Raw genomic sequence first — 9,379 nt, 5'->3', positions numbered from 1 at the left:
TATGGAAATGCTCTCCACAGATGAAAGTCAACAAATCATCTGCAACTTAAAGTCAGAGAATTTCCTGGAGCACTGAGAGGTTCGTCACTTGCTCATGATCACACAGCCTGTCAAAGGCAGGATTTGTACCCAGGTCTTCTTCATGCCAAGGCCAGCCCTCCATGCTACCTCTCACCTTACACATGGTACATCCTTAATAAATGCTTTTTGGATTAAAGAGAATTGGATGGCAGTGGGTCTGCCCGTTTGCCTCCTATCCCACACTGCCCCTCCTCTCACCTTCGCTCTCAGCTCGAAACACAAACACCCTTTGGCTAGTGATGACTTGGAACTTGCAATCCTTGCAGCTTCGGATCATCTCAATGACAGTCAATGGGATAACCCCCTTAGGGAAGGTGTCCTGGGGAGATATCAGCATTGACTCAGAGTCAACAAACTCTAGCAGGTTGGTCTTACCACCCCAGGAAGACCCTATTTCCCCTTAATACCCTCATTTCCTTCCTCTCAGATTTCCTCCCAAATTTCAGGTCCCTTAATAACCTAGCATCCCTCCTTGAGCTTCCTAGCCTCCTTGTACTCCATTCCTACCCTCCACATACATGCAAACCCACCTTGTCACTTCCATAATACATCAGTTTCTTTCCATTGAACCTGACAAAACGCCTCTGAAAGACATAATTCCTGGGGGAAAGGAGGAGGGAGGAATCAGTCTTCCAGGGCCCAGGGTAGGCAACAGGAAGGTACTCTCTGATGAAGTGGAAGGGGGGGGGTCTCTTAGGGTTAGAGGGATAGACTGCCTCCTTCTCAAGTCATTTTTGTAACACCAACACCCTCCATCCCCTCTTCCTAATTCCTACCTCTCCTCTCTTATGGCTTCCCTCCCCTTCTCACACTCCTCCCTGGTTTTTGTTCTTTCCAAAGTCCCCCATATCACCCCCTTCCAATCACACCCCTGAGGCGAGAGCTTGTCCAACCAGCCACTGAGCAAGGGTGTGGGGGGATCAGCTAGTGAGGTGAAGCTGGCATAGGGAGAGATAAGATCATCGCCTGGCTCTTCAGGGTCTAGGATGGGCATCAAGTGGGTGGAGTTCCCAGGCAGCTCCAGACTGGCATAGCCACAATCCTCTACCCCCTCTGATTCATGGCTGCTTGGCCTAGGGAAAGTAGAGGAGAGGTGTGAACCAGTTAACTCAATTCAGTCCATCTCTTCTCCTCATGACTGCTATATTCCTCCCCTCATTACTTGTTCTAAATCTCCTTTACAATCCTTCTAAATCTCTCCCCAATATTCCTTTCCATGTCTCCTCTATATCTTACCTTTCATGATCCTCCTCAAATCACTTACCTGGGTTCACCTGCTGACTGACTGACACCCCTTGTCTTCCTCCCTTTGGGAGTTCCAGGGACTGAAACAGGCTGAACACCATAGTACAGGCTGCTAGGGTCCATGATATGCACTGGAGTTTGGTGGAATAGAGATGGGGAGACAAGTCAAATAGTAAGATGCCTATAGTGAATCCCCACCTCTAAAAACCCTCCCCTCAACCTCCTCATGGTCCTCTACTGACCTGTGCCTCCTGTAGGTCTGGAAGTAGGGATGGGAGTAGGAGAATCTACCAGGGAGCAGTCTGTAGTCCTGAGGATGGAAGGGAACTTGTAACACAAGGAGGAAGGAGGGAGAGAAGAAAGATAGAATGCTTTGCCTTCTCCCCCTCCCCCTTATTTCTCCCTCCCCTACTGAATCCCAGATCTTCTGGTTCCTTCCTCAGCTGATTGCTAACCCACTCACATTTCCTGAGTCCCTGGTTGTGCTCCCCTTCCAAGGTCTAGGCCAAAGTAGATATCATTGGGCATCATGGTCATCCTGTCCAAGATAGGAGGCTGATCTGAAGGGAAGGAGGGGGAAATGGGAGACTGGGGGGTGCTTAGGGAAGGTTCTTGGCTCACTGGCTGCTCTGAACCCCTGGGGACCATGCTCCCTTCATCTTGGACTATTAGGCTGGTATCTTCTTCCTGAGGCACTGGAAGGGTCTCCATAGGAGGGTTCAACAAGGGAGGCAGGACTGATTCAGCAGGAGTGGTGCCAAAAAAAGTAAACACTGTCCTTGGTTTGGGCACTGGTTTGGTGGGGAGCACTTGAGGATCTGGGTTTGGGGTTTGATCCATGGTAGTGTCCAGTGGGGTGTCTGTAGGGACCTCCACAGTAGCCCCCTGAAGCAGGCGAAGAATCCGTTTGCGATGACCGGTGGCCCAGATGCCCATTCGACGAAGTTCCTCGTGGCCCAGGCTTTGGGCAGCAGTCGCAGTGGACACACCGTGCCTCCGGAACGTATCTGCGTACCGTTCTAGATGTACTCCTGCCAACCAGACCTCAATGTCCAGGTCCCTGGGTGACTCCATGAGAGTTCAGGCCATTGCCTGGAAAAGAATGGGTAGAGGTGGGGATGGTGGACAGGGCTCAAGCTAAGCTTCATATACCCTTCTCAGCTTTGGGGTAGAAGAGACCTAATCCAAATCCCACAAGCCTCCCCCAACCACAATCAGGCAAAGCTATAGGGATGTAGACACAGGGAATGTGGAGACACAGAGCTCACAAATTGTCAAAGCTTGAAGAGACTTTAAAGGGATCTGGCCCAAACGCCTTGTTTTACAAATGAGGAAAGGAAGGCCCAAAGAGATTAAGTGACTTGCCCAAGATCACATATCCAATAGGTGGCAGAGCCAGAGCCAGAACCCACGTTTCTTTAACTCACGGTTCAGTGTTCTTTCCATTACACCACACAGAATCACTGAGAAAGCAGATACCTAGAACCCTAGAAAGCCACTGTGCAGTGAGGAAAGGGACCAAGGTCACAGGAGGGGGCTGGGGTCACTGAGGGCCATGAGATGAGGTAGCTGGTCCAAGAGAAGCAGCCTGGAACCAGGGGAGAGGAAGGTGAAGGGTCAACATAATCAGGGTGGGGTAGAACGGGGAGTGATTAGCCTAGTCTCAATCAGGAGGAGTCAGGAATGGAAGAGACCATTCCCACAGGTCTCTGCAGCTCTAACCCAAAACACTGCTGTCCAGTTTCCAGTTCCTCCTCCCCTTCCACCTATTGTCTCCACTCAGACTTCCTTCCTGTCCCTTCACCAAAGAGCCGCCCCCACATCCTGCCCCAGCCAGGCTGGGCAGAAAACTCGGACATGTCAGGGCTGGGCCAGAGAGAGAAAGAAAGTGGTGGGTGATGGTAGGGTTGACTTTGTCAGTCCCACTACCCTCTTTGCGTAGGAATCCGCAGGGTATCTCCCTCATCCCATTTGGCACATCATAAGACCACACTCAGAATGAAATGAACACTTTCCTTCATGCCTGTCCCCTCTGTGCATTCCTCAGGTTTTATCTCTGTTTTCGTCCCATTCCTATTCCTCCCTTTGTCTCGACTCTATCCTATCCCGCTTTTAGTACCCATGCCATGGGTGACCACCCCTAGTCGAGATTGCTGGACACTGACTCAAGCTCCCCTTCTCCCTTGTGACTCAGTCCCTTGCCTGGCACAAGACTGGAAACCAAGTGGTCAGAGTCGGGGCAAGATTGCCAGTGGGGGGGGGGGGCGGGGCAGGGAAAACAGAGGCAAGGGAAAGGGCGAGGAGAGGGCAGAGTCCGGTCTTGAGAAAGGAGGGGCGGGTCAACTGTCGGGGGGCGGGAGAGAAGAAGTTGCAGGAGGCGGAGAGGGGCGCCTCGCCCTTGAGATCACGCTTTGAGATCTTGGAAAGGAGGAGCCCATGAAAGAGGGCTAGGGTGGTCATGAACTCTTGAAAGGGAGAGAGAGAGAAAGAGAGAGGGAGAGAGAGATCGGGGGCAAGAGAGTAGAGGCAGCAGGTCCTCACCTCAGTCCGCGGCAATCCGCTCAGTTCATTCACACGACGCGGTTGCAGCCTGCGTCTTGAAGCACCAAGCTCGAGTCCCCAGTGCTTGGGCCCGCCCCAGCCCTCCCACTTGTGTTGTCCCCGCCCCGGCTGGACTCTCCACTCCGCCCTCCGCAGGCGCCACTTGTGCAAGTACTCAAAGGGACAAGAGGTTGCAGAACCGTTACCCAATCCCCGGAGTTTAACTCCCCCCAATCTCACCCCGCCCTGCCGCCTGGGTCCCACTGTGTGACACCCTGGAGAGATAGTAGAAGACTCACAATATCACCACCACCACCACCAAGAAGGTGTAGTTGAAGGGGGCTTCTTTCACCTGACCCAGGTCTCCTTGGGACACCTCAATCTATGGGAGATCTAGATAATAGGAAATGGGGAGCCCAGACGCAGGCCCAGAAAGGTTGTTCTCCCCTTCGCTTGAATTACTGCATTACCTGGGAGGAGGCAGGAGTCAGACGTTCTAGTTCATTGCTTCCATTTCATCACTCCTTCATCACCTCTTCATGGAAACTACCCTGGTGTCATTCCCACCCACTCTCACCCCCGCCCTAGCCATTGGTGCTTCACTAGGGTGGACTGTGGATTGCTGAGCAAACTCTGATGTCCTCTGTAGCTGCAAACAGCGGTTGGGCCCACCTTCTCTGAAAGATGCCCCCTTTGCCCTCTATGCCTCTTATACTCTCATCCCAGAGTGGAAGTCTGATTTTAGGATTAGAGCTCTACAGCTGAAAGAGACTTCTGAAACCATCTAGTCTAATCCCGTTATTTTACAGATGCCAAAACTGAGGTCCAGAAAAATTAAGTGACAGTAAGAATCTGAGTCAGGATTTGAATCCAGGCCCTTTGACTGCAGAACTAGTTCTGTTCCCACTATACTAGGATGAAAAAGGGCTCTTCTTCTCCAGGGTCACTGGATGGAATCCTCATGTTCTCAGTCCCTTTTCTTTCTTGCCTTACTGTGTATGGGATGGGGCTGGGGAGGGCTAATGGTGACTTTTCTAGCTTGTAATGGGAAATGTAAGTTTGTAAGTCACCCAGACAGAGGAACTATGAACTATATAATGGGGAGGCCCTGACTCTGGGGAAGAAGTAGGGAATTTGGGAGCCTCCTTTTAACTGATCATAGAAACCATGCTAACTCCCCTCCTTTGGGGTCCTAGAATTAGAAAACTAAAGTTTGTTGGGGACAGGTCTCCATGTTCACCCTAGTAGAGCTTTCTACCTCAGCATGTACATAACAGAACACAGGGCCACAAGAAGATCAAAGTATCTCAATAGATGGGAACTGGGGCAGCCAGGTGGGTCAGTGGATAGAGCACCAGCCCTGGAGTCAGGAGGACCTGAGTTCAAATCTGGTCTCAGACACATAAAACTCACTAGCTGTGTCACCCCAATTGCCTCACCAAAAAAAATAATTGATGGGAACCTATGGTTATTGCCAGAAACCCTCCTCTTCCTTTCTCCATTCCCCGGTGGAGGTAGAAATAGGAGTGATCTACTTTTTTATAGCTGGGAAGACAGGCACAGAATGGAGGGTGTAGCAAGGTAAGGACAAGGCTTATTTCTGCAGAGTGCTGGGGCCAATGCAGGGGCTTGAAGAGGAGGCCTAGGGGATCAGGTTGGAGCCATGAAGAGGGAACCTCTGCAGTGATGGCAAACCACAGAAGACTTATCAGAGACCTCAACCCCATCTCTATCTCTGTCTGTTTCTGTGTCTGTCTTTTCTATCTCTCTGACTCTGACTCTCTCTCTCTCCCCCTTTTACTTCCTTCTCCACTTGGAAAGCAGTGCTGTTGGAGATGGGAAGAGGAGGGATGTTTGAACCCAAGCTTGACACTGCAAGCTCCATGTGAAGCCTCAAAGACCAAGACTAAAGACTTCTCCTTCACTCACAGCTTCACACACTTAACCCCCACCTCTGCTCTCACCTTTCCTATGCACACAAACTGAGACGCTAATACCAAAAAGGTTCATTGATATGTGGGAATCACACACCAGTCAATATGCAACATAGAAAGGAATGAAGCTATTAAATGCCTTGTCCTCCTCCAACCCAACCCAAATTTCCCCACTTCTCCCAAGGTCAGGGGCAGAGTGTTAGGAAAAAGAGACAGAAAGACTCAAGGTCAGGGCCAGAAAACAAGGCAATGAAAGGGACAAAAGCAGATAGAGCTGCCCAGGCTGAGTTTGGCAAAGTGGTGGAGTAGGTATATTTGTGAGTTTGAGACTGAGGACTGCCTACCCTGACTGAACCAAACCCTATATTCTAGGGTTTTGCCCTAAGAGATAAGGAAAAAACAAAAAACAGAAAAAATCAACACTGCCCTCGTTCAACTTCCCTTAAGCAAGACTTAGTCTGAGATAGATCAGGAATCAAGGATATCTTATCATTCAAGTATTCTCATTCCCTTATCAGCTGAGCAGACCCTCGCTTGTGCCTTTCAGGGTGTTTTGCTAAGGATGGGTTAATGGGCAGAATTGGGCCCTATTTCCTATAATTTCCTATGCTGTGTGTTGGGGGTGGGGGGAAGGTTGGGTATCACTAGAGTGAATACTCCAACCATGGCTCCACCTTGGTTGGAAATCCTGAAGTAGTTACAGTTTAGGGGTTAGAAGGGTTACCTAGGGCTCAGGTCTGTGGGATTGAGCTGCTCCAAATAAAAAAGGTGCTTTAGTTGGGGGCAGATCTCTAAGATTAGCCAGGGACAAAAAACTCAGGTCTGCCGATGGTGGGAAGGGCTGTCAGAAGGAAGCTTGTGGCGGGGGAGGGCTTCTCTTCAGGGTCACTGCCATGACAAAGCTATTCCTCTGACAGGCTACTTTCCTCAGTGTTGCCCTGAGAGCCACCACAGTTAGAAGCTGACTCAATCAGAGTAAAGGGCCCTCAGGAAGTGGGGGCTGGAAGCCAACAAAAGTCAAACCCCAAGCCCAGTCTTTTCTGGCTCCCTCATCCCTGCCTCTCCCAAAGGAAGATGTGGTATCTGGGGGCCAATTGAGCTAATGGCTTTTATAACCAGTCACATATATTTTTCTGAATAAAAGGAGACATTGGCCACAGGGAAAGGGGTCAAGTAATTCCCAGTGACGTGAGAAGGGGTTTTCCTGCTTTCCCAGGTCTCCTGCCCATAGGCATATGCTGTGGGTCCCATGTGACTCTGGCTATTGCTATTACCCTACTCACCTTAGGGGCTGAAAACTAGGATGCTCTATCTACCACCTACTTAAGTATCAAGCTTCTATCACAGGCAGCCATCATACTGTCATCTCATTATATCCTGTCATCTGGATATACCTATTACATCCTATGACCCCATCACACCCTTTTATCTTGTTATATACCCCCAATTATGTCATTTAACTCCTTCACTTAGCTATATCCAAACAGCCTATTACTCCCTTTCATTTAGTTAGAGTCGTGTCATGTCCTTGTGCCTCATCACTCCTATTAGGCTCATCATTGCAGTACTCTTGTTCCCTGTTTGACATCCCCCCCCTTACATTGTCATCCCCCATCATCCTTATATATAGTCACTCCATTGCCACAATACTCCTGGTTGCTCCATCATCTCCTTTGGTCTGTACACCAATGCTCTCTTTGTCTCTGTACTGACCCTCCATGGCCTCGTTCTGCCCTTCCATTCCTCATCACTCCCAGTCTTTCTGGCACAAATAGAGACATGTGGAACCATTGCTCCCATTGGTCTTGGTGAGATAAGCAACCAGCAGGGACAAAGTCCTTTGTTGTAGAAGCTTTTGTGGTGGGGAGGGCAACAAGAAACATGGGCTATCCTCTCCCATTCCTTTGCTGGGACTGAGAGCAATTTTCCTCAAGTGCTAAGAATTGTTCCCCAAAGTCCATTGCTTCCTCTCTCTACATCCCCAGTCCTTTCTCACTCACTTTCTCACTTGCTTAACACTGTAGTTGAAGATGCTGCTATCACTGTCCAGGGGCAGCCAGGACTTTTGAACCACAAAATCTCTGTTCTCTCTCTCTCTCTCTCTCTCTCTGCTTTTTGGTGAGGCAATTGGGGTTAAGTGACTTGCCCATGGTCACACATCTGGTAAGTGTCAAGTGCCTGAGGCCGTATTTGAACTCAGGTCCTCCTGACTCCAAGGCCAGAGCTCTATGCACTGCACCACCTAGCTGCCCCAAAGTCTCTGCTCTTTAGAGGGCTGTGGCAGCCACCTGGGCAAAAGGAAGAGGAGGAACAAATAGCAAAATGAAATGCCATTCCTCTCCCTGGGGTACCCTGGGGAGAGGAAGGGAAGAAGACCCTATGTCCTGGATGGAAGTTTATTCCCTAAGTAAGAAGCAGGCAGGCACTGCCTATTGGAGATCATAGCTGGATGTAGCCCTGGACAGAAGGGCAACATAGCTCCTAGGCAGCTAGGGATAAGTTGTGGTGCCCCTAGAGAAAGGGTCCTTCAGGGATTTTGCTTCTTTGGAAAGAGGATGTAATTCTCTGGACCCTGTTCCACCCAAGGAAAAGGGGCATGTCAGGGCCCTAAGCCCCCTGATAATGGGAATGGAGGGGTGGGGTGTGACGTAGTAAGGCCTAAGCTTCAGGATGATCATTTTGACAGCTGAGTGGAGAATGAACTAGAGTTGGGGGAGAATTGAGGTAAGGAGACCACCACTTTAGTATTGAGGAGGTGAGGTGATAAGAGCCTGCACAGAGTAGGGGCATTGTCAGAGGAGAGAAGGTAGAATCAATAGAATTTGGAAGTATTGGATATGGGGCTGAAAGAGAGTGAGGGGTCCAGGGTGACAACTAGGTTGCAAGCCTGGTTCACTGGGAGAATGGTGGTGCCCTCTTCAATAATAGGAAAATTAAAAAGAGAGGAGGCCTGGAGTGGGAGGGGCAAAGATAATGAGGTCAGTTTTGGACATGTGGATGTGAGCAATGATATTGACAATTAAATTCTCTTTCTTCCCACTTTGCCTATCCTACCTTAAGCCCCTCAAGAGCTGCTAAGTATTTGATCTGATAACTTCCTTAGGCACAGAATCTGCTGAATAGCCTGGGAGGGAGAGTGAAGCCTTGGGGAACTGAAAATCCTTTGGGTTAGAGAGAGAGGGGATTTGATCAGGTGACTGAAGTAATGGGTTGAGAGATTAGGGCAGGGATGGGAACTGTGATGGGATATTGTGACACATGTCAATGCCTCTAAGTGGGAGGCAGTGGTTGGGGGCTTGGAGTCTCTCAGTTTTTGTCATATCCTTTATGATTTCTCAGAGGGGTGATTTAAGTTGGGGTAGGCATGGAAGGGGGCATAGTGAGTCAAGCTCTGACCTTACTCACTTGCCTGGTGCTAGAGTGCTCTTGTCTTTGGCTCCAGACAATAACACCAACCTTGCAGCAATGGTTATGCCAACCTTCATGCACCACATTTTTTAAAAATTAATTTATTTATTTTTTAGTTTTCAACATTCACTTCCATAAGGTTTTGAGTTTTAAATTTTCTCTCCTTCCCT

At 49.5% G+C, this 9,379-nt stretch overlaps 1 protein-coding gene across 5 annotated transcripts in view; it reads right to left on the bottom strand.

The window, feature by feature from the left end:
• Positions 1-3,952, bottom strand: part of ARAP3 (ArfGAP with RhoGAP domain, ankyrin repeat and PH domain 3) — a 16,909-nt gene extending 12,957 nt beyond the window's left edge. For 4 of the 5 annotated variants that reach the window (XR_003567291.1, XM_027841950.1, XM_027841951.1 and 1 more), the window contains exons 1-7: positions 3,868-3,952; positions 1,790-2,418; positions 1,569-1,636; positions 1,346-1,457; positions 858-1,154; positions 612-681; positions 280-400 (exon numbers count right to left, since the gene is read on the bottom strand). Coding sequence is in view for 4 of the 5 variants with exons in the window: in XM_027841950.1 (XP_027697751.1) it covers positions 280-400; positions 612-681; positions 858-1,154; positions 1,346-1,457; positions 1,569-1,636; positions 1,790-2,400 (1,279 nt within the window). In the remaining variant the exon portion in view is untranslated. The remainder of the gene's footprint in view (positions 1-279; positions 401-611; positions 682-857; positions 1,155-1,345; positions 1,458-1,568; positions 1,637-1,789; positions 2,419-3,867) is intronic. The other variant, XM_027841953.1, reaches the window with a different exon arrangement.
• Between the last annotated feature and the right edge of the window lie 5,427 nt (positions 3,953-9,379).

This window comes from Vombatus ursinus, unplaced genomic scaffold (assembly GCF_900497805.2).
Source record: "Vombatus ursinus unplaced genomic scaffold, bare-nosed wombat genome assembly UNPS02014863.1, whole genome shotgun sequence".
In the NCBI taxonomy this organism is placed as follows: Eukaryota; Metazoa; Chordata; class Mammalia; order Diprotodontia; family Vombatidae; genus Vombatus; species Vombatus ursinus.
Note: the sequence above shows the minus strand (reverse complement) of the source record. Positions and strands in the feature narration are given on the sequence as shown.